We start from the raw sequence: 24,231 nt of genomic DNA on the forward strand, positions 1-24,231 counted from the left end.
CTTTATCAATAGCTCGATTCGTAAAAAATTGTAAAAAGTGTTGGATAGGAAGCAAAAAAGGTCCTGGAACGTGCACAGATTTCACAACTGGATGTTACCTGTCCTAAAAGGGCTTCTTTTGATCCTTGCACCCTTCTAAGTGCAGTCTGAAGATGGCAAGTGAGTGAAAGGGGATATTGCTGCAGCCTCCTGAGCATCAAAAGTGAAAATGGTCTATCTGCCATCTAGTTGGAACAATTTACAGCTCGCATGCTCCCTCTCTGCGGTGGAAAAGTCTAACTGTGCCCTTCATTTCCCGTCGCATGATTGCACTTGTGTTGAGCTTCTAAAGAGCATAATGGGGGACTCGCTTAGAATAGGTGGACGTTTTTCTCCCGTCTGGAAAGTTAGGGAGTGATGTGAAGGCTCTCTGTGCTTGCCTGTAGCGAGCTAAAAGGGCTTCTGATATGAGCCGATGGGCCGTCGGCCTTAAAGGGTCTGTAAATACATGCAGGCTGTAGTGGAATAAGTGTGTGAATGAGCAGGGACACTAACACCCACTGGCTTTAATCTCAGCACAGAGAGACGAGGGCTTGACTGCTTTTAATGTGAATATGTAACCAAACAAGTAGTTTATAACCGTGCTATCAAATTCACGAGGATGGATTTCACACACTGTGTATCTCACACCTTATAATGTAATTGTAATTCCTTGTTATGATCAGAAGAGGGCATCAGAAGCACTGGATATTCCCCATGAATGAAGTTACTGATGGTGACTGATCTTGGAACTTTATTTGGTTTTTAATGAGGAGCTTAATCCCAAACAAAAATCTTAAGTAACATCAGGCTATATATTAATTTACTGTCTTGTCACAGCTCATCACACGGTTTCTTTGGATGTGGTTTGGCAGCGCGTGTCCACACAGTACAGAAGTTCTATTTGTCTTCTGTCTGGTGGAAACAAACCATAATTCAAACCAGTATCTTTTATCTATTATCAGACTCAGGCAGCATATAAAGAAGAGAAGAGACTTAAAATATAATTTCCATTTTTATTAAAACCATACAAACATTTGTAGTCAGTTATAAAAGAGCAAAGTGGCTCTTCTGGCGGAGGGGCAGTGCGCAGGGCCCGTGAAGCTCCGCTCCGAGCCAGATCTGTCTGGCCTCTACCCAGGGCCTGGGAATCCCTGCTCTCAAAGTCAATTCTTTATTGGCCCCAGGATACTCCCCATTTCCTCTGCTAAACCTACAGAAAGAGTATTGTATTTACACATTATATATAAAAGAGCACAATAAATGTGAAAACTTAAAAAAAAAAAAACAAAAACAAAGAAAAGTAGAATGCATTTCGCAAATCTTAACTTTTCTGATATTCAGACTTTTCTTATATAAATGTTCTGTCATTTTATCTTTTTTCAGGCCTCACGAGACACTTTAAATGTTTATCTTTAATTTTTTCATAATTCACAATGGAAGATTGGCAGTGATCTTTCTCTTTACCGACAGGCAGATACTTATAAGGCACATACCTCAATGTAATTTCCCTCCTTCAAAGGAAATGATTTCTACTTTTTTGACCAAAGAAAACAAAAAAAAAAACAAAAATAAAAACACCATCAATGCACAGCTACAAAAATGACAAAAGTACCAAAGAACAATAAAACAATTTGTACCTCATTGCTTTGACGCTGAATAAAAGGTAAACTACTCAATATTCTGTGTTCAGTCACATAAGACTGCAAGGCAATACTAACACTGTTGACAAAGTCACTGCAATACTTGATGGCAGTACACATTCTGAATTTAAGAGCTTTGGAGAAAAACAATACGGATGATTTTCCTATGAAACAAAACACATCACTTTACAGCATTTATCATCATGAGAGGGAAGTTCATGTGCTGTGGACCACCGTTGGTCATTAAGACAGATTCAAAACATGGAGTACTCATATCTATTTATGTAAGCATACGTAAAGCACCAAATGGGACCTTTGATCATCAAGGAGAAAATGTCCACGTTCATATCAGCTCCGAGCAACCGTGCAATCCAACGTCAATAATCAAGATTATCACAAACAGAATATAAAAACACTGTTATATACACTTGTGAGTACCTTAGCAGACTAACTATCAAGTAGACGACTATCTACGGTGCCTTGAAGACTTGGATGTGTCCATTTTTTTTTTGGACTCGATACCATACCGCAGTTAATCTTGACAAAAACACCACTTGGTAAAACTTGGTAGAAGCACTGAAACATTTACAGATTCACAAAAGGAACATACAAACAAAATGACAACAAATGTAAATACACCACTTATTAAAACTTATTATATAAAGTTACCATCAGGGCCTGTTAAATTAACAACCCATGTCTGACCTGCTGTGATGAGAGTGGATTTAGCGACTTTGTACCTGTGCGATCAGAATGGTAGATACTTGGCACATGGGCTAGTCTATGTACTTATATAGACAGTGTTCATGTTTAACCTTGAATACATGCATTTTTACCATCAGTGTGTACAGCAAAACAGTGACAATACACAGAATACTGTTTTAAACAAGTGAGGTTCTGCTCACCATCACATAGTAATACAAAGAGAAGAGCTTCCAAAAATAGCCTACATTCCAGAAAAGGAATATAACTATTTATCTATACATAATTTTGACATATCCCGTTTCTGTGTGGGATGACATTTTTACAAAATAAATGGGATTTGGCAACTGCCAGTTCCACAACACTTTTAAGTACATAATAAAGTTCTCATAATTGCCACTTTGGTCTTAATCTTCACATACACCAGAGTTTTTCTCTTCCTTTTTTTCCATTTTTCCTAAGGGAGGAGAAAGCTGAGAGAGAGAGAGTAGCTACTGCATGATAGCCAGGAACTTGCTCTCCTCAGCAAGTGTGGTGAGGAGAGAGCTCATGTCTCCGATCGCCATGTTGTTCAGGCCAGGCGCCACACTGTGGAAGGCCGCGGATGCTCGAGGGGTGGTCAGGCGTGATGAGGTCCTGGACAGACCCTGGAAGATGGAGGGACTCAACACCCCTGAGACCAGGCTACCCTGGTCGAAGCCATCCTCCAGCATGACACCAAAGTCCAGACTTACCCCCTCATCTAATACAACAGGCACATTGCCGTCCACTGTGCTGGTCACCTGGTCTGCACCAGGGGAGAGAAGGGCAACCGAGTTCCCATTGCCACCGCCACCACCTTGTCCCACAGACTCAGCCATGGAGTCCAGTAAGCACTGGTCCTCCAGGACAGGAAACGCGGAGGCCTTGTGATCTGCTGGTTGATAAACGAGGCAGTCACTGAAGCCCTGCTCTAAGTATCCATGGTCTGGGGCCTCCAGTTTCAGCCCAGATACCTGATGCGCAAGGGAACATTGGTCCCCACTTCTCTGCAGTTGTTGCTGCTGGTTGAGACTAGCCTGGATTTCACCGGAGTTCTCGGGATTGAGGTACTGCTGGGTCCTGACTAAGTTCCTGTAACTGTTGATCGGTGGACGAGGGGCATGGACCTGTCGATTGTGATGAAGAGCAGTTCCCTGGGAGAGGCTGGGTAGGTTGTCCATAGAGACCCTGCTAAGAAGTAGGTTGTTCCCAACCTGGCAAGAGGTGCTACTGTTGTGGTTCTGCTGGAAGTGGCTCTGTTTTTGAGGTCCATTGGAGGCCATCTGTTTGAAGCCCTGCGGAAGAGGCCCATCGATGATCTGTGAGAGGTTCGGCCTTCCGAAAACGTTTGTAGAGTTGTGACCAGTACCTCTCATCTCCATGCAGGAGTTAGGCGATGTCTCTAGCTTCACCGCAGGGTTGACACAGCAAGCACTTTGAGACTGATTAGCCTGGGCACAACTGTTCTGGAAATCATGGGGCACTTGTTGCTGAACCACCATGTTTCCAAACCTGCCAAAAGGTGCAGATACAGGTCCATGTTCTGAGCCCGACCACCTTCCACACTGTGTCTGGTGGTTTAGTTCCCTCTGAGGAGACCTGTCAGCACTCCCCGAGCTCACTTCATTCCACTGGATGGGAAGCTTACTAGGGCTCTTCCGCTCTCCTATCGGATTGTTCTGGAGACTGTGGGACCCAGGGAAGGCCATATTCAACCCTGACGTCTGGATCTGATCTATTTCCTCCACTGATGGATTGGAGGTGTCCCTTTGGATAGATGCTATTTGGTCCTCAATGTGCATGTAGGAGCCACCATCCACCTGAACCTGGGAGTGGAGATACTGCACCAAGTCATCTGGTAGCATATCCTCATCCCCAAGCAACAGGCAAGCCTCGCCGTCATCCTCCATGGCCAGGGCTTCTAAGGCTGCGTGTTCTGCGATGCTAGGGGTGTACGGTGAGTGCTGCAAGCCTCTCTGCAGGTTGCCCTCTGAGCGCGTGTAGTTCTGTAAGCTAAAGTTGCGAGTTTCAGGCGTAGACTGATGAGACAGAGGTGGAAGAGGGTGGAGGTTGTTAAGGCTGTTGAAGCGTTGCACTGGAGGCAGACTGCACATATCAGGAGCCTGTGTCCGAATTGGATCACTGGCCCTCCGGTTGCCATTCAGTGGTCCCTCACCAGGATAGAGGACCCTCCTCCTGTAACCTGCATGCCCCGTATACCCATTGGTGTACCCGTTGGTGACATCACTGCATCGATGTGGCCTGACTAGAGGTGGCAAAGAGTGGTTGCTACCGCCCTCATCCATCATGGCCATGCGAGTCTTCAAGCTCATGCGCTCCATGTTGGGTAGAGGTGTGGGAGGTGGGCCGCCAGTTGCTGCTGCGTACTTGGCTTTCAGGTGGTAGTGTTGCGCTGGGGTTAAATTGAGCATCCCTCGTGACCCCCCTCCTCCTCCTATACCTACTCCCCCTACACCTCCACAGCCCCCACCTGAGAGTATCCCTCCACCCCCACCTCCTGAGCCACTTCCATAGTGGCTTGCCTCGCTGGACCGGCGGGAGGCATCAGTAGAGATAGGGTCGTAAGAGTCGGTGGAGCTAAGGTTGTGGAGGCGGCGGTGGTGGGCGGCTGCCATCGTACCCTCACTCTGGGAAGCCTGGCTGGAGCGTCGACTGGAGAAGCAGGGGGAGATGCCTGAGGAGCGCCGACTGCTGCTCAGGTAGGCTGAACTGGTGGCGCTGCCACTGCTGTCACGCCGGTCTCGGAGCAGATTAAGCACTGTTAGCTCTGTGCTGCCCAGCTCAGCATGAGCAGGTGGCTGAGGAGCAGACACCCCCCACTGCCTGCCCAGACAGGATCCTGGGGAGAAACAGACAGGGGAAAAAGAATGAGTAAAGTTTGGACACAGATAGCGAGAACAAGAAAATTGTGTCGTAAAAGGGAGGTTATAGAAGGATGAGAAACAGCCAAATAAGTTGAGGTTAAGTGTGGAGAGATCCCTCAAACAGATGTTTCCACAGACAACAAGCAGCACTCGGCCATGAAATGTTGTTACATGCTATTTTCTCTGATATGATATTCGGCTTGATATGGTTTTGATACCATTTTACAGCGGAACAGTAAATTTTAAGCATTTGTTTTGCCTGAATGCTTCAGCCAAAATGGGCAAGATGGAATCCAGGATAATCTCTTTCTCAGTGTGTGTGTTGTGTTAATTCAGTGCTTTTTCACTGTAAATTGCCCGCCTAAGCTCAACCACATGTCAAAATAAGGACACTACATACTACATAAAAACTTTAAAAAGCTAAAAAAAAAGTTTTTTCTTACCCTTCCCCAGGATGTTGGGTAGTGTGGAACCTTTTGGGGGCGGTGTAGGGGACAGGGGCCCCAGTCTGGGCAGCGCTCCATTCACCTGCTTCAACCTCTCCATCTTGATGTGCTCCATCCAGCGCACGGGGCGGCCAACACATCGCCTCGCCTGCAGGGTCAGCATGGCCGTGGTTGCCGTGGAGACTGTGGAGTCCATGATGGGGGCTGGCTCACCCTCACACTCCTCGTCGGCCTCCTCTGCATTTTCCTCTTTCTCCTCGTTCTCCTCCAGCCCCTCCCCTGGCGAGCGTCCGGCGCTCACAGCAAGCTGGACTCCACTGCTGGGATAGGTGCTGATTGGGGACTGGTCACTGCTGCATGTAGACTGACCGCCAGGGCTTGGCTGAGACGTCTGATAGACACAGAACAGGGTAGAAGAAAAGATTGCGAGAAGGGAGGAGAGGAAGAAGAGCAGATGATTATCAAGTTTCTAACCCTAACCCTTATTCCAATGTCACAAGACAATGATAATTATTCATGAAAGTGTGTTCACAATAGCATCTCATTGCGGTTTGAGCTGGTTCTTCAACCAAGAGAACCAACCTCTGTATTTATTCTTGTAGAAAAAAGTTGTTTGGAAGAGAATGTTTTGTACATTATTGGGGCATGAGTAATGCCTTCCCCTGTGATCCAACACACACAAACAAAACACATTTTTAAAGAGAATCATTTTTGGGTTGTTTTCAGGGGATAGGCAAATAGGATAAAGGTCTCTTATGAGACAGGCCAGTGCATAATTAGGTTGTTTACTGAATTTTAGGGACTATGTTGCACTGAGGAATAATGGAATTACTTTTTTGGCATCAAGTGTCAGCAGAGTTTAGAGGGCATTCATCTTGTTTACTGTGTGAATGAATTTGGCTGCACAGTGAAGCTCTGGGCAGTATCAGACAAACTTTCAAATGCTCTCACAGTTCTGACCAAAAGCAAAAAAAAAAATCATTGCCACTCTTCAAAGTCTTGTACAATGAAATGGGAAGAATAAACTTTTTATGAATGTGAGGGGTGGGGGGAAACCTACAATGAGAATCTGGCGTGTTTTGGGTGAAAGTCAAGTCAAACAGTTGTGATGGGATGAGAAAATGTCCACCAGACAATAAAACGATGAATAAGAAAAGTAAAAAGTTAGACTTGGAAAGGAATATTTCACAAATGCAACATGAAGGGATACCCATCTCACCTGATTACCCACTGTCCTTAGAAAGGGAAGGAGAGAAATGCCGAAGCATTGGATAGAAGAAAAGGTTTACTCGTTAGAAGACTTCAAGATTAAATGCGCATGCCCCCATTTCAATGTTAAATCACACAGAAGCCATAAAACTAGATGTTGAAGTTATGTTAAAGTAAAGGAATTAATAGTAAAAGTATTAGAAAAGAATCAGTGTTAAAGATGTGAGTGTCAGCAAAATCAGAGTCTCACCATGGGCTTCTCTGTCTTGATGGACTTGACCTGCAGACATTCGTCCTGTTTTGAGGTAGCATGGTTGTACTCCCTTTGGTCCGTGTACCCGCCCAGGGGCAGTTGCCCTGGCGACCGGCCCTGACCATTGCTCCCAGGCTCCCGAGGTTGAGGCGGAGGGCGTGGGTAATCTCCACGCTGTTTCTTGGTGACGTGCGCCTCCGGCCCGTGCACCGTCTTCACGTGCTTGCGTAAGGAGCTTGGGTCCGTGTAGCGTTTCGTGCAGCCTGGGATTTTACACACATACGGTTTCTAGAAATGAAAAGAGAAGGTAAGGTGTGAGAAGCATCTTGTAAACATATTCAAACAACATAACTGCCTGAAATTAAATTTCTCCGTACCTCATTTGAGTGTGTGCGGTTCTGATGTTTCGCCCGATCTGACGCATTGGAAAAGGCCTTGTTGCAGCCTTCATGTTCACACACATAAGGTTTCTCTCCAGTGTGGGATCGTAAGTGAGTCTTTAGGTTTTCCAGACGAGAGTAGGCCTTGGCACAGCCCTCAAACTATGGGATGACAAAGAAGAGGTAGAGGACATCATTAAAACAGCCTGAATCTTACATGTAAAATAACATTTCATCTGCAAAGAAATGTAAGTCAACTGAGCTAATAGCTGTATCCTTACTGTGCACTTGTGGGGCTTTTCCCCGGTATGCCTGCGCATGTGGACCACCAGCATGTATTGCGCCTTGAAGGGCTTCTGCTCTCGAGAGCATTCCTCCCACCGACACACAAACTCCTTCTTCTCCCCATGGATGTGGTCGTTATTGATGTGCTAGGAAAGAAGACGACAGAACTTTAATCAAAGCCATCATAAGTGAAGAATTAAGGACTAAGTGCAGTGTTATTTTGCCTTGAAATTATTTGTTGTTCAGCTTGAGGAGGCAAAATTAACATTAACATTCTCAATTCCTGTTTTCCATTTATTTTTATGCGGTACCATCTCTGTTCCATCTCATTTTATTTAACTCTTCCTTTCCTTTCTTCCTTTCTCTTTCTCTGCACAAACACTGGGGAAAAAAGGCAGACTTGTGAGTCTCAGTGTCCGATCTGAACAGGATTTTCAAATAAAACCCTGTCACTTGGCATCACACTGAGGCCCTCGCCCCTCCATGACAAGTGCTGACAGTTGTGCTGCCGTGGCAACTTCCAATCTGAGGCTTAGGAAGCAGGGGAGGTGGGAGGGTGGTGGTGAGAAATCAAAAGTTCAGTCGAGGCATCTGAAATGCGAGGGCTTTACAACTCCAGCCAAGCATTATATCTGTGTGCCACCTTTCTCTCGCTCAATCCCGCTCTCTCTTCCTATTTTCTTCCTCTTTTCTCACTAACTGTCTTGTAAAAAGGGGTAAATGGTGGATGTTACAGAGGAATGAAGGCGGCAAGGAGAGAAAAAGCCATGCAGACCCTCCGGGGACATAGTCAACATCTGGCTCTCTTTCAGAGACAACACTGTGGTGGCCTCTGAAGTGCCTTTCCGGGAGCAATTTAAATCCAGGGAGACAGACACAATATCCTGACCAAAAGAAACCAGTATTATTACATTCCTGAGCAGCGGAGAAGAGTCTTTTTACCTTGGGGCTGAATGAAGAGGGACGGATGGCAACAGAGGAGAAGGAAGGGACATAAATAGAGACTTGAATGCTCTTAATTGTCTGGGGAAAACATGCTTTCTTTGAGCATTTACGCGCAAGATTGTCGAGCGATAAAAATGCAGAACCAGAGCAAATAAAGCATCCAGGGTCAGTTCCCCTCCAGGCATGACACGGCTCTGACAATGGCATCTTTGTACCTTCGGAGTGCCCTGCCCACTGGCCAGATCATGAGCATGACATCCTGCATGAACCGCTATTTTCAATCTTTTGACCCAGAGTCTCTTCTAACTACACAACCGCTGCACCGGCTTACCAGCAAAGGAGGAGTATCGAAAAATGAGTCAGCGCAGTAACAGCAGGGTGCGACAGCGCAGGCAAAGAGTGAAATTGACACTAATATATCCGCAAAGGACCTCCATTATTCTCACTTGACATTTTTTAATTTCAAAGTGACAAAACAAGACTAATTCCACGGAAAATGATTGGGGACTGGATGACCACAGACGTTAGTGAAGTTTCTCCAAGATTGATCTCCTCCCCGTCTTGGTCAGAGCCTCGGAAAACCTGACTCGTCTTCTCTTTTTCTTTCTCTCTGTGAGGGAATCCCTGTGGCAAGCCATCGGTCTGTTGTGACCACCATTCAATATCCCCCGGCCGAGAGCGATGGGAGAGCGCCATGGTGTTGGATCACGCGGGTGGCTGGCACGACACGAGCAAATGCACACACAGACGGATACACACTCGCGGCCTGTTTGTACAAATGAAGGAGGTCGTTGACGGGTGTGATGCATGAGCCTCGGAGCTGACAGAGAGGGGGACAGACAGCGCGGGGAGAGGGGGCCGCCGAGAAACCTAATGGCATGATCTAATGGCAATTCTTATTGAATCAATAATCTCCATGCTGAGCAGACAGGCCCCGTTGGCCGGCTAAATCGACAAACAGGTGCTGATAGCGGTGGCGCGGCAGGTTATTCATCTTCCCCCTGCCAGCTTATCGGCCAACAACTGTAAAAACGCCACCAAGATGGATTTAGGAGGGAGTCGCTCGACAGGGAGCGCCAGGGACACGGACACAGGGGACACTGAAGCCGTCTGTGACGTATGAGAGGTGCACACACACACACACACACAGACACGCACACACACATATATGTATATATATATATGTACAGGTGCAGACACTGTTTACCTGGTCCAGACCCCTGCTGCTTGCCTACATTGCAAGAACATCCATAAGTTTTTTATGTTTTCTAAAAAAAAAAAACAAAATAAAAGCCTCCGATTTAAAACGATTTTCCTTCCCTCAATGCAAACGCTCCGCCTCTACACACATTACTTTTGCTATTTATTTCCCAGCATTTTGCCCACTTCAGTATCCGTCTCCATGTCTCCTTATCAAACTCTCTCTGGGACACGGGCCTCATGCATTAGAATGCAAGCGTGCATGAAAAGAGGGCCTGTTTACAAGGCAATTTCACTAAGCTGTGGGACCCGCAACACCGTTTAGCTTTATCAAACACCGCCTAATAAATCATATGCTCTTTTGTGATGTCAGCCGCTGAAGTGCTTTGTGTAAAGAGAGTGGGGAAAAAGGAGCATGAAAAAGGCAAAGAAGGGAGGGAAAAGGAGGAGGGAGGACGTAGAAAAGGGGGGAAAATTTAGCGAGTGAAGGAAGGCGGGAGGACGAGCGTTAAGTGAGCGAGCGAGCAGGGGGCAGGGAGCTAGAATTGGCATGTGTAATTCAGCACAGTCTTTTCATCTTAGAGTAAGATACTCTTGACAGATAAGGGGCCTAATCCTTCTCCTGATCAAAAAAAATCTGCATTTTACCAATTAAAAGCCTGCGCCAGCAGCCAGAGAGGGGGGCTGGCTTCAGACTGCGCCCGCGTTTATCTCCCTTTAACACCGGGGAGGAGCGCAGCAGCCGCCTCGACAAGGCTGCACACAGAGAGAGCCAGCTCCCCATCTAAGAACAAGGACATCACAGCGCCACCTATGTAGGTGACCTGGAACAGAGTGGTAGGCCCGACGAGCTGTGGGAACACACGCATACAGACCACCAAACCATCAGACACCCCCCATATGTCGTCTAAAACAACCTTGAAAATGAGTCTGTTTGTAGGCCCACAATAAAAGTACAGAACCTGAATTCTTAAAGATATAATATGCAACATTTCTGCATTCAAATGTCTAAAAACGGCTAAAACTTATATTTTGTTGAGTTGTACACATTTTATTCAAGGAAGCGGTGTCATGGTTTTCAGTTTAGATATTTCCTGTTTTATTTTGTAGTTATATCCTCACGGGTCTTTCCGCTTCCTGTCTTTGTCTCTTTCCCGCGCCTTTACTGTGTACACCTGTGTTTCATTTGTCAATCATTCCTTTGTATTTACGCCAGTGTTTTCCCTTCACTCTCTGTGATTTCGCCTGTTTCCCATGTCAGTCCTGCGTTCTCTGTTCTCCAGTCCTGTTTCGTTCCTCATGTTCTGTGTTTGCTCCTCATGTTCTCTGCAGTCCTGTTGGCGAATGTGACTAAACACGAAAAAACTTTGAAACTTAACTTGTACATGGACATTTCTGCGTGAATGACGTTTTCATCAACAATGGTGGTTTGTAAACAATGAAGACAACAACTCCCATGATCCTACGCTGCTTAGGTATTTTGTTTTGTTTTGATTGAGAGACCACTGGCAGCAACAGTTTATCTTAAAAAAAGTAAATTTTTACAAAGAATGTGAAGAATAATAAACTACACAAAGTACTTTATCAAATCTGTGTGATGAGAAAACAGTCAACTTTCACGCTGATTCAAATCCGATCACCTTTCATAACGCCACACTTGACTCAAAAAAACTGCTTTGCCACACAGAGGAAAGAAAATGCTTACATAAATTTTTTCCTCATACAAGTGCGCTGAAAATAAATAGCTCCCTTGTAGATTTCTCTGCAGCGAAGTATCAGTAATAGATCCGTGAGAAAATAATAAAAGATTGTTGAGCAAGGCCATATTAGGGAATTATGGGAGTGTGGGGTTGGCATCTCCGGCGACAAAACGGAGTGAAAAAAGCCCACTTCAAGAGAGACATTAAAGAAGCCACCAGGCCTTATCTTTAAAAAGTACTCCCTCCGAGGGGAAAGAGGGGAGGGAGAGGGGAATGAAAGAGAAAACGAGTGAGGGAGAGGTTTGTGCCCAAAATAAAAAAAAAACAGAGGGAAGCGAAGAATAAGGAGCCGAGCCAGAGAGAGGGAGATGGAGAGGTATAGAGAGTCGAAATGTAATAAATGAAATAAATACGGCAAACTAAAATTGACACCCGCCTCGCTTTTGCTGACTGGGTAGGCCAGATAAGTGAGCTAAATTGCACAGATCTGATGTTTATCTTATCGGCTGCACCGAGAGCGCTTAAACGCGGATGATAAAGGAACGCCGTGGCTTGTCATGGTGAGAGCACGTTGGAGAGAGTAAAAATATGCATGAAGAGCGCGGCGGGAGCGCTTTTGAACAAGGTGGAAAGCGATGAGGGTGGTGTGGAGGCTTAATTCTAAAATTAGGCCAACAAAGGAAAAATATTTGAATCGGTGCAGACTTCCAGTACTTCGCAAAAACATTTATTTCGTGACGTAGACGTGTCATTTTTGAGCACGTTTTAAAAACCTGCCAGACTACGGATCCATGTGCAAACTCAACAGAGTAGTTAAATTGGTTCAATCCAAGGAGAAACTGCAATTTTTTTTTTTTCTCATCATGTTTTTTCCCCCTAAAGCCATTTCAGAAGACAAGTACAGGGGGAAGGGACGCTCCATTGTTTAGTTAGATGGAAATCCCCCCACCACCACCCCCCCGAACCCCTCCCAGTGTGCGAGGAGAGCCACTGTGGTCCAAATACTGTACTTATCCTATTACTGAGAGGGGGTGGGGGTGCGCTGAGATAAGAGCATTTTCTCGTCCGCTCTGCTGAATTAGAGGGCAGGGATTCTGTAGGCGAAGACTTTTATTGGCATCTCTCTGCATATCTGCGCGTGCATAGAAAATGAGAAATAAAATGCAATATCAGAAAAAGAAAAAAAAAAAAAAACAATTCCGAGATGGGAAAAAAAAATGGAAAACTAATAAGGATTTGCTGGGTGTCTGTCTACACGGCAATCTGATAATAAGTGCGGCTTGGCAAGGTTGTGGAGGAATGAGAGGACATTGTTTTGCTCGGATGGCCACCTGGTGTGACTACAGCAGGGGGAGGATGTGAGCGAGCTTTTCCTCCATTAAGAAAGCCATCCTCCCCCTTCTCCTCTCCAACCACCTCAACTCATCCCGCCCCCTGAAACAGGGGCAAGAAGTTGTCAAGATGCTCAACCTTTGAGCCGAGCCCTTCAAACACGGGAGGCAGCCCCATTCCGCGCTGAGGATATCAATTATAGATAGGGGTTACCACCGCGGCTGAGGATTGCAATGTCAAGACGGCAAATAGACAGCTGTGGAGAGCTGAGGATCTTTCTATCAGATGTGTGCTGATGTGTGTTTCATGTGTGTGTGCACTCCAGCGACCCTTCTTCATCATACTGGTGTATTTTCACCACTTCTCCAACTTTCTTTCGGCTGGATGACGGGTGAGAGGTTCACAGCGGCAGAGCTAATAGCGTCAGCGTGGGGGCGACACGACCATAATGTCATTAATATTTAGCTTAACGGTGAACCCGCCGGCGCAATGCGATGAGAGCCATCCATCTCCCGGTGCTGTGTGAGAGTTCTGATAACAGGCGGGGAGGAGGAGGGCCAGTCCAGTGCTGTACACAGAGCTCACATCCTGACTCTGGGAAGGCTTAACCCGCCAAATCAGTTAGCCCCTGTTCAGCTGCGAGATGTGCTCTCCAGCTTTTTGAGCCCATTACCACCGTCCCTGGATCCAATCAGGAATCCAGCAGCAGTATCAGTCAATGCCTGCAGCTCTGACTCCAACTGTATGTTGTTGCTGCCGCTGCACAGGCTCGCAGGCGGGGGTTTGCGGCCTGATAGGAGGCGTTGTGCAGAACAGTACAGCTGCAGCTTGATGTTGCTGGGATCTGCTAAGCTTGAGGAAAGAAACACTGGGAACTCTCACAGCATACAAAACCAGAAAGACAGTGTAGCTGCACGGGGAAAGGTTTTCACGTAAGTCTTCAGACATTTTACAGCTACATACACCCTGTTTCCCCGCTCTGGACCTGGAGAACAGGTGGGGTCAGGTGAGAACACTGACATGCAAACTGTCCGCTTCAAAGCAACACTCGATTCAGAGATTTTTTTGCCTTTCTTGCTCCTTTTTGTGCACAATTTACTGACATACCGTCACAGGATTTCTGGATTTAGATGGAAGAAGTTAACAGATCTTCTACTGAAGTGAAATTATGAATACCACAGTGTAGAAGTACTCTGTTACAAGTCATACATTAAAATGTTTTACCTGTAGTACCAAGTATGAGCATCAAAATATACTTAAAGGGTAACTCCACCAATATTACACATTAAAGTGTGTTTACAGGAGAACTACTGCGTTTGTGAAAGAAGTATAAAGCATAAAGCCTTTTGTGGCTCCAGAGGAGGTTGCATGTAATTAGATAAATTGCCTCCAGTGATGTCACTCAGTGGCTCTGCTGCATTGTGGGTAATGTAGGCACCAGGAAAAAGAATTCATGGAATAAAAAAGATGATATGTCTGGTTCTGCTCATTTGTTTTCGAACTGTCCATAATGAGTCCAACAATGTTTCACGACCTGGTGCCTACATTACCCAAAATGCAACGCAGAGCTAGGGCTGCGATTTGCAAAGTTACTACATTACTTAAGTTGTTAAATAAATGCAGTGGAGTAGAAGTATGAAGTAGCAGAAAATGAAAACACTCAAGTTCCTCAAAATTATACTTGAATAAATGTACTTAGTTACTTTCCACCACTGGAAATGTGATTCTTTTGTGTGTCTGTGTGTGTCTGTGTGTGTGTGTGTGTGTGTGTGTGTGTGTGTGTGTGTGTGTGTACTCACTTGTACGAGCTGCTCCTGTGTGTCGAACTCGCGGCAGCAGTTCTCCCAGTGGCAGTTTGTCTCGTAAACCACCTCCGGTTCCTGTTTGCTCTCATCTTTGTCTCCTTCCTCCTTCACCAGGGTCATCCCGTCAGGGTGGTCCTGAGGAAACAAGAAAAAGGCCCAGTTCAAGCCAAAACTATTTCATGGTAAGTACATGAATCGACTTAATTGGACAGTTCACCCCAAAATCTTACCTCTTACCTGCAGTACTTTTTATCCATCTAGATTGTTTTGGCGTGAGTTGCAGAGTTTTGGAGATATTAGCCTCCCTCTCGAATATAATGGAACTAGATGGCACTCAATTTTTTTTTTATGAAAAACTCAACAACAACATCTGTTTCCAGAAAACCCTGACCCGGTTACTCAAGATTATATACAGACCTTGCAGTGAGCAGTTTCATGTAGGAGCTATTTTCTTTCCGTATCTACTCACGGACGAGAGGCTGGTAAAAAGTAAAAAAGCTACAGGAACTGCCTTCCTCTCCCCAACATCAGTCCATCCAAATCCGTCTGAAAAGTCATTCTTTTTACTGGTTCACATGAAAGGCGCAGCCAAAAAGGATTTGGTTACAGGTCTGAGCCACAGCGCCCCTGTGAATCTGGCCTTGTGTGTCCGCCTGGGAGAAAAGTGTGGAGAGCGGAAATGTAGCGCTGAAAGCCCCGCTCTGTGTTTGGGGGTTGTTATACGACAGGACCGGGGCGAGTATTTGAGGAATCTAACCCCCTTTTCCTGCTGTAGGTTGCTCTATTAGCCCAGACATATTTCACTGTCACAGTCGGAGAGTTGGTGTGGGCTAATTCAGGAGGAGCCTGTGCTGCACCGCACACCTCAGGCTGAATATTGACTCTCGTAAGTTTTTCCTGCAGATGCAAACGCTTGCCGTTATCACATTTCTCTTTTTATTTCTCCGGCCACTTACATTTTTTGATTAAACAAAAGCAAAAACAATTTCCTTCTGCTCTCCCCAAAGATCGATGGATTGTTTCGCTTGGGAAACAGCGAGCGATAAGAGCAGGGTGGGAAACTAACACCGACAAACAGCCGAATGCAGGTGCATAAATACAAACGGTGGCTGGTAAGCTTGTCTATTGTTGCCGCCGCTTTGGCAGGTGACCAGCCATTATATGGGATTCCTATAAAAATCTAAAAATAGCTGGTGAATTCTGGGATTTACCGACCACAATGTTGCCAGATAGCTAAAGAAAATCCCCTGTAGCCTGTAACTGAATGTATATTTGAGTGTATCTGGAAACACTGCTCACCTGTACGCTCACTGCGCCTGGGCTCGGCAACTCTTCCTCTGGTTTCATTTTGGAGCGTTTGTGATGCATCGGGTCTCCTGTGCTGCTCACTGCAGATTCACTTGTTGGCTTGGTCTGCGGAAACAGAAACACGATGATCATTTCCAGCCTCCCGTTCGACTATATGGATGATTTAACTTTATATTTCACTTATATTTCTCATGTCATCATTAAAAATGCATGCGATGCTTATAAGTCAGTCAATCATTGACTTAATCAAGCAGACAAAACAACAGCGGTTGCACCGTAATGACTTCCGTGTCCTCGGCTCAAGGCGAGAGCTTTGACTGTACAAATGAAAAACCGTGCAATTCACCGAATCACATTAGCCGCTCTAATCACAGCAATTAAAACAAACTCATGAACCAATTCAATGAACCATTCGCTGAGCCAATGGATGACCTGACTTTGGCCCGGGCTTAAATTCACCCTTGGGGGAGTTCTTGTTACAAACCAAGCTCACAAGAACGAAAGAAGTTTCTTTGCTTTTCCCTGAAAACGCCCATGATGTTGATATTTTTAGAAGAAGTAGTGACATCCACCCCACTATCTTCCATGATATATGTGAGATTCAACTGTGGCCCCAAAGCAATATTCTGTTTATTCAGGAGAAGGAAAAGGCAATTTTGGTGTGCCCAATTTGAGCGAGGCCTCATTGGCGATATCACAAAATTCAAGCGATGGGAAACAGCAGGGAGGGCGGGTAATAAACACTGAATATTTACTTCAAATGTGGGCCCGCACATACAGTAAGGGTTGAGGAAGGAGAGAAAAAGCCCCTTTGGATCCATCCATCCATGTCAATATTCCCTCTCTATATCCTTGTTCCCTCTCTAGTGATTAATGGAGTCAGCAGTGGGAGTCTATGCTAACAAGCCCCCTCGTTGTTTGCTGCAGGCGCGTTGCGGGCCGTGCTCGGCGCTCTGAAAACAAGAGACAACACAAGTAGGAGGAAACTCCCAGGAGATGAGCGCGCGGAGGGGGGGGTCCTGCCTGTACCATGTTAGCTCGCTGCATCTCACTGAGATGTGGCTGGCATGCGACGCCGCTATCTATTACCTGTGATGATGAATCGCACCGCCGCTCTCACCTGTGAGGAGTCGTTGGAGATGGCTGAGCGCTCGCTGGCGCTGAGCCCGGAGGGGGGGATGCCAGGTACGGGCCTCTGGGTGGCGAAGGCCGGCGATGGGTGGATGAGGGGCGGACTGTGGCCAAAGGCGGAGCCCACGATGCCCGGCTGGCGGCCGATCAGCTGCTGGTGCACGTGCAGAGCCACCGGGGTCGGAGGGTAGGCGAAGCTTAACGCTGGGCTGGAGGGGGGAAGAAGGAAGACAGAGAGTTATATATCAAATACAAGCCACTTGAGGTATCAAGTTTGGCATGACAGCCATTGGATCCAGAAGAGACCATTTGGATTAGAGGATGGAGGTCAGTACAATACTGATTGGAGAAGGTTCTCCCTGGGTATGCTTTAGGGCCTAAAGCATACCCAGTTTTATTGTCTATTTTAGTCTAAATGGGACCATAATTTACAAAATGAACATCATGCTGTGTTAAAGAAGGCTTGAAACTACAGATTGAGACCATAAACTCCTTAGTAAACTGTTTACTGACGTAGTAAATCAAGGGAGAAGTAGAGTCATTTTCTCATAAGCTTCTATACGATTGAACACCTTTTTGGAATCACTGGAAAACGATGCAGGTTTAATGCACTTCTGTGTTAGCTTCACTTTACAGGCAGGAGAGCTGCGTCCATATTTCATCCCGTCAGTGGTAAAATAATCATAAAACTGAAATACAGCTTCACTAAAATGTCGGTTGCAAAGGCAACGAGGCAACAAAAAGGGGAAAGACAGTGAATAAATGGATTGTTCTGGATAGTTCCCCCTCCCTGAGGACAATCTGACAGGAGATGGTGTGGTAATGCTGGAACCGTGGGGCTGCCGGCAAATCCCTGCCAATGAATGTTCAGCTTGTTAGCACACGGTGAATTATCATGTGGTCTGTGTAAGGCAGTATGTCATTCTTCCACTGGGCAAACGATACAGATGATAAACAATCTGGAGTGTGTCGTACCGCCATGTAAATAAAGCTAAATTAATTCCCGGTTTCCCGCAGCACACTTGTTTCCTTCGGTTTATTTACCCTCAACCTGCGCCAACTTTGTTTATCCTAAAACATCCCAGAAGCCACTCGAACCCCCTCAGGGGTCCGTCTAACCGCAGGTGAACCAGCAGATAAACACAGATCTGTGTGGCTCGACAGCAGCGGCCTCCATTCATCCTGAGCCCTGACGCTTCGCTCTCGCCGCGACCCATATGTCTGCTGATTTTATTACGAGCCGAGTGGAAATCAATGGCCCGAGACACATTTGGGGGCCCATCCGCTTGTCATATCACTCATCAGTCTGTTGGCTCTGGCTATTTGGGTCCTGTCACCGGGACAGTGGCTGAGCGCGCGGCGTGATTGATCAGGCTCTTCTTACAGATCGCTGATCAATGGCTGTGGGTGGGGCGATGGATCTTTCCTTTTCCCCTCTCTCTTCTTCTCTTTTTCTCCCCTTCGCTCGCCTCTGGTACCGGGGCGTGATGTATGTGATGTTTCCATGAGGTGGACCGGATGACTGACACGAGCCGCCGGGGAGGCAGGCTGACTGGCTGGCTGGGAGATCGTCACCCACACGGGGGTTTGACACGGACGATACACAAACACACACACACACGCACTTATTCGCTCCACCACACACTTTCTTTCCACCTTTTCTCTGTGCAGAATGCATATCACGGTGCCATACTGATGGGCTCTGCACTACAAGTATGAAAACTCAACCAATCAATGATATTAGAAGATCATCTGCAGCATCGTTCCCCCTGGGAGATCCTGTTGATCTGTTATTGGCACGTTAGTCTCTGAATAACCACCTTGAGAGGAACGATCAATCAAACCTCCTGAAAGATCCTGACAGGATAGGATAAGTTCAGAGGGATTTTTTTACTCCACTTACAAAACATTTTGGGACTCACGACTCAAAGCAGCACTGTGAAATATCCTCACTTAAGTCCATATTAAGGGGCCAAGCTCCAGAAAACACATAATCCTACATTTCCCATAATGCAACACAATAGTGTCTTTTAATACCCTGCGTTTATGTCCTGTCGAAGTTATCTGAAAAATGGGAAAATTCACGTGAATGCCCTCTCAAATCTGAAGAGCAATCTGAAAGCTGGAGAAAACTTTGGTACACGAGTCGACGTTGTATGACGCTGAAACATGGCGGACGGAAGTAAACATTGGGTGACAGCTTCTTTTTCTTTTTCTCCATGTTGCTGTCACATTCTGACATGACGCACGTGAACACACCGGGCTTTTTTTGGCGTCTATCTTCCCAACCAGGGAGATGGGACTGTGTGAATGTGAACGCAGCATCAGACCTCCTCAAATGACTTGAATGACTTTTATCTTCTTACCATTAGATTAAAGTCCAATTTAAAAAAAAACAAGAAAATAATGATAACAAATAATATGAATAAAATAAAATAAAATAAAATAATACCTGATGGCCCCAGCAGAGAGGTGACCGTAGGAGCCGCTGGTGGAGGAGCTGGAGCGGGAGTTGTTGAGCATGGTGACGAGCGAGTTGGGCGAGTTGCGGATCATCGTCTGCAGGTCGAAGCTGTGCTCGGAGAGGGGCGAGATGGGCAGCGGGCGCTTCCTGCTGGGCCGCGATGGCAGCCTCGGGCTCGAGAAGCGAGAGTCTGCGAGATGAGGAGAGAGGAGGAGGAGGAGATCAGAGTCAGAGGAGAAGCCAAGTGGCTCCTGTGAACGGGAAAGGTTAAAATGCCACATAGGAGTGTAACTGAATGCCTATCTGCTCCCTCGTTGCATGCTTTCGGAGACGAGCATCGGCCAAATTCCTGCAAATTAGTTACAGATCGAAAGAGAGCGTTCGCCGGTTTCTACATGCTTTTCTGTTCGACTTCATCCAAACTCTAACCTAATCTAACCCCAGCAGATGACATTTTTGTCAATCATCAGACAAAAGGCTCATCTGAATGAGTGTTCAGCTGTCACTTGATGCACTGCTTGCATTTCATCCATGAGAAAACATGTCTTTTATGTTGGAGAAATGCTCTGACTGTGTATGGTAATATTTAATCAAGTCCAATTTGACTCGTTATTCAAATGCAATCAGTGTTGACTGGAAATACTAAAAAGGGGGTTTGAAAAGGTAAAAGGCGGAAACGGCACAACCATTCTCTCTGCACATACAATGAGCCATGGGTAGAGATTAAAACATGACTTTTGTTGTCTTTTCACATGGAGATGTCACAAACAAGACAGGGAAAAACAGAGGGAGACGGAAGGAGGGGGGAAAAAAAGCGCTGAGGGGATGTCGCGCTTTGTGCGTGAACTGACACAATGACTTTGTGACTCAAGACTTGGAAATAAAACATTTTGAGTTATTTTATAAAGGCAAACAAAACCGGCTTACGCAGCCCCGATAACCCCCCTCCATATTTACGTCCCCCACAATCCATCCATCTCCGCAAACGTAAATGCTCCATCTCTCGTTTGACACATCCAAGGCTCCATTCACATGGTAATCAGAGTGTGTGGATGTGAGTGTGTGTGTGTGTGGACGCCTCTGTGGTGTTCTGGCATACGTAGGCCTTGAGTTTCGACTACAGCGTGAAGCTGTATGGAGAGCAACATCCCCTTTACATTGTCACCGTATAGAAAATCTGTCCTTTTTATGCCTTAGTGTTCGAGAGAAGGGCACACACATATACATACGAATCCATGAGCGCACACAATTGCTTAATACAATGCAGTTTGTCATATAACGCTCCTCGACACGTCTGATTTATCACTATTTCTTTACAATCCTGAAAAAAAGCCCAACATTTTTATTCTCCTGGTTCGGACAAATTCCTCCTTCCACATTCAGAAATTTGACACTTTTTAAACAAGAAGCGAATTAGGAGAATTCACTTGTGGCGAACTAGGAGAGAAGAGAAGAGGGGGGGGGCACAGCCGAGGAGCAGGGCCGGCGTCCCACCACTGCAAAGCCTCATGGGAGTGGTGTTTATTAATGCACAGCCCAAATGATAAATCGGCCGGCCGGGGAGACAGAGAGAGGAGCGTCCAGGCTCGTAGCAGGACTGTCCCTCTAATTTCCTCTTGATTTATGGACGGGATGGCTGGTTACGTGCCGCGTCATTAATTCTTCCGGCCAGGGAGGGTTTAGACAGGCCGGACTGACGGCGTTGGAAATAAAAGGCCGGCTCCAAAACTGGTGTTGAACCCTCGGCGACACGCCTCGGGGCCACCTGAGAGGGACGCTTTCGCAGGGGAGGGCTGGAGCGTGGATGTGACGCTCGCCAGGAAAATCTTTTATGTAACAGAAAACTTATTTAAAATGACAGTGATCTGATTAATTCAGAGCTACTTATAATTAATTTTCAATTTAAAGATTAAGGCTGCAACTAATAATGAGGATTAATCGATTAAAGGGGCACTGTGTGGTTATATTTACAATATTATTGAGGCAATAATACAGACTCAGAAATGTTTATTTTCTCAATAACTGAATAAACAAGCTGTTCTCAGAGGAAATTAAAGTCCCCAGAACACTGTTTGAAGCTAGAGAGGTGGCAGGGTCCGCCACATGTAAACAAAGTAAAACAGGATGAAATTGTGTTGTCCTTTGAGGTCAGTTTGTTTATTCAGTCATGAAAACAAAAAGAGTTTGTTTATCTAGTTTGTTTAGGCATAAAAAAAAATCTGTCAATGAAGATCTTTCTCTTCTGATTAAAATTTCTTCCCCAGAACTACGTAATGCACCTTTAATTATCTATAAAATGTCAAAACAATTTTGAAAAATGTTCATCACAATTTCCTCGAGCACAAAGTGACGTCTTCAAGTTGCTTCTTTAGTCAAACGAACAGTCTAAAACCACCAAAAAACTTAATTTAACATCAGAAATGCCAAAGAAACAGATCCTTTTATTCAAAAAGACATTTTTGCTTTGAAAAAAGGCTAAAACCATTAATCAGTTATTAAAATGAATCGATTAATCAACATATCATTGTCGCCATTATAAAGAGTATGTGTAATTTAAAGGAAAGTACAATCAGCTGCTACAAGTGAGGGTTTGTTTGTATTAAACGTGAGTTTCGGTGTTAAAAACGCTGCCAAAAGTGAACCCACTAATGAGAAAAAAATGCCATTTAAATTGAAGGAATAGCAAGCAAATTAAAATGAACTAATAAAGACCACAAATACAGACTTTAGTATCGTGATCTATGAGAGCTGTGGCACTAATTAGGCAGCACGAAACACAGACAATAGCCCATTAAAGCACAAATAGGCAGGACAGGCCCATTGTTTCATTAGCACAAGTCTCACTGAAGGTAATTACACTGATGTGAAATAGACTAAAATAGCCGCAGTAACACGGTAGCCCAGATTATCAGCGAAAGCCTCTTGACAGACTCTGCTCTTTGTATGTTTTTTTCTTCTCCCCGAAATCCAACAAAGCTTTAAAGTGTTAATTTTTCAGGCGTTGGAACACACATTGTTGAAACGTGATGAGTTATTACCAGCAATGATCACAGGCGTTTTTTAAAGTGAGGAGCATCGCATCTCCACTTAAATTTGGCCCTAATTGTTTTGTTTCAGTCTATTAATCTTAAAAAGTGACACAGAAGAAAGGATTTCTCCAGTGATGAATGGTGGGACATTCCAATTCCCACTTAATAGCAATTAATTTTCTGATACCCGCACAAGTTTGGCTAGTTTTAATTAGTTTGTTCAGAGGAATAGGGGGAACTTCACCCCGGATTTCCATGAAAGCGGCGTCTGCCTGACTAAATACATTCTCATCAAAGGGAGCGGGGTGAGGCTGTCCGACCTTTCTAAGATTCACTGTGCGTTTAATTTCCTATTTACACTTTAAAATAACTCATTAGCATAAGTCCTCTGCACACAGTCCTGAGCCCAACACATTAAGACAATAGCTCATTTAAATCGTGTCACGGCAAAGTTGCAGGTCCCCCCTCGCCGTGGTTGAGCTGCAGCTTCGTCTATATATAGTACACCAGATAGATGTATCGTAAAGGTGCGTTTTTAAAGGTTGAATTCCCTCTGGGGCCACCCATGCTATAATGTGCAGGGATGCAATAATGCGTTGGGTGCAATCCCAGCAGGCATAAGTGTAGTGGGTGTCTTTTCTCCAGCTGGGCTACATGTGGCGGAAAAATCCCTTTTTTTTCATTTATTTCTTTTTTAAACACGTCTATTTTACCTTAAATTGCAATAACTATAATTTTAATGTGCAGGTAGGATCTGTTACATGTTGAAATGTAGTGTTTTTCAATAATATTTTACCCAGTTTTAAAGGATAAGTTCACCCAAAAGTGAAAATTCAGTCATTATCTCGTCTCCTTCATGCCGATGGAAAGTCAGGTGAAGTCCTGTAGTCCACAAAACATTTCTGGAGCTTCACAGCAAAACAGTTTTCTACTAAAGAACTGAAGTAGATAGGGACTTGTTTTAACCAAGTCTCTAGAAGCCCTGAGATCCAGAATTGATTTGAAAAGACGTTATTCGCACCCTCAATGCAAGGTCACGCTAACACTTTTAGCTTAGTTGCTACAGTAAATAACGTCTTTTCAAATCAATTCGGGATCTCAGGGCTTCTGGAGATTTGGATTACGCCTGACGAGCGGTTTGGTGCCATTTTATGTTTTTATTTCAGTTGTTTTTTGAAACTTTTAAACAGGTCTCCATCTATAGATGCATAGAAATTAATTAATCAGTGCTCAATGGAAAAGATACAAGAATCACTGACAACCATGAATCTCCAAACATCTGAAATATTTTAGAAAAAAATGACATGTTCCTTTATTTCTTATGCTTAGAATTAACCATTAAAAAACACTTGTTTTTACAAAGCTAAAAACAGGACATTATTATTATTATTATTATTATTGTATCTCATGAACCATTTACAATTTGGTGATATGTGGTTTTCACAGCCACAATATGCAAAACTGGCCTCTAAAAA

At 45.1% G+C, this 24,231-nt stretch overlaps 1 protein-coding gene across 2 annotated transcripts in view; it reads right to left on the bottom strand.

Annotated features, from left to right (window-relative positions):
• Positions 1-1,020: 1,020 nt before the first annotated feature.
• Positions 1,021-24,231, bottom strand: part of gli3 (GLI family zinc finger 3) — a 116,231-nt gene continuing 93,020 nt past the window's right edge. For both annotated transcript variants that reach the window (XM_084340611.1, XM_084340610.1), the window contains exons 7-15: positions 19,716-19,917; positions 17,253-17,472; positions 16,124-16,237; positions 14,819-14,959; positions 7,839-7,988; positions 7,555-7,719; positions 7,175-7,465; positions 5,713-6,106; positions 1,021-5,244 (exon numbers count right to left, since the gene is read on the bottom strand). In XM_084340611.1, the coding sequence (XP_084196737.1) occupies positions 2,855-5,244; positions 5,713-6,106; positions 7,175-7,465; positions 7,555-7,719; positions 7,839-7,988; positions 14,819-14,959; positions 16,124-16,237; positions 17,253-17,472; positions 19,716-19,917 (4,067 nt within the window). In that variant the 3' untranslated portion in view covers positions 1,021-2,854. The remainder of the gene's footprint in view (positions 5,245-5,712; positions 6,107-7,174; positions 7,466-7,554; positions 7,720-7,838; positions 7,989-14,818; positions 14,960-16,123; positions 16,238-17,252; positions 17,473-19,715; positions 19,918-24,231) is intronic.

This window comes from Pagrus pagrus (assembly GCF_965226575.1).
Source record: "Pagrus pagrus genome assembly, chromosome: 20".
Lineage (NCBI taxonomy): Eukaryota > Metazoa > Chordata > Actinopteri > Spariformes > Sparidae > Pagrus > Pagrus pagrus.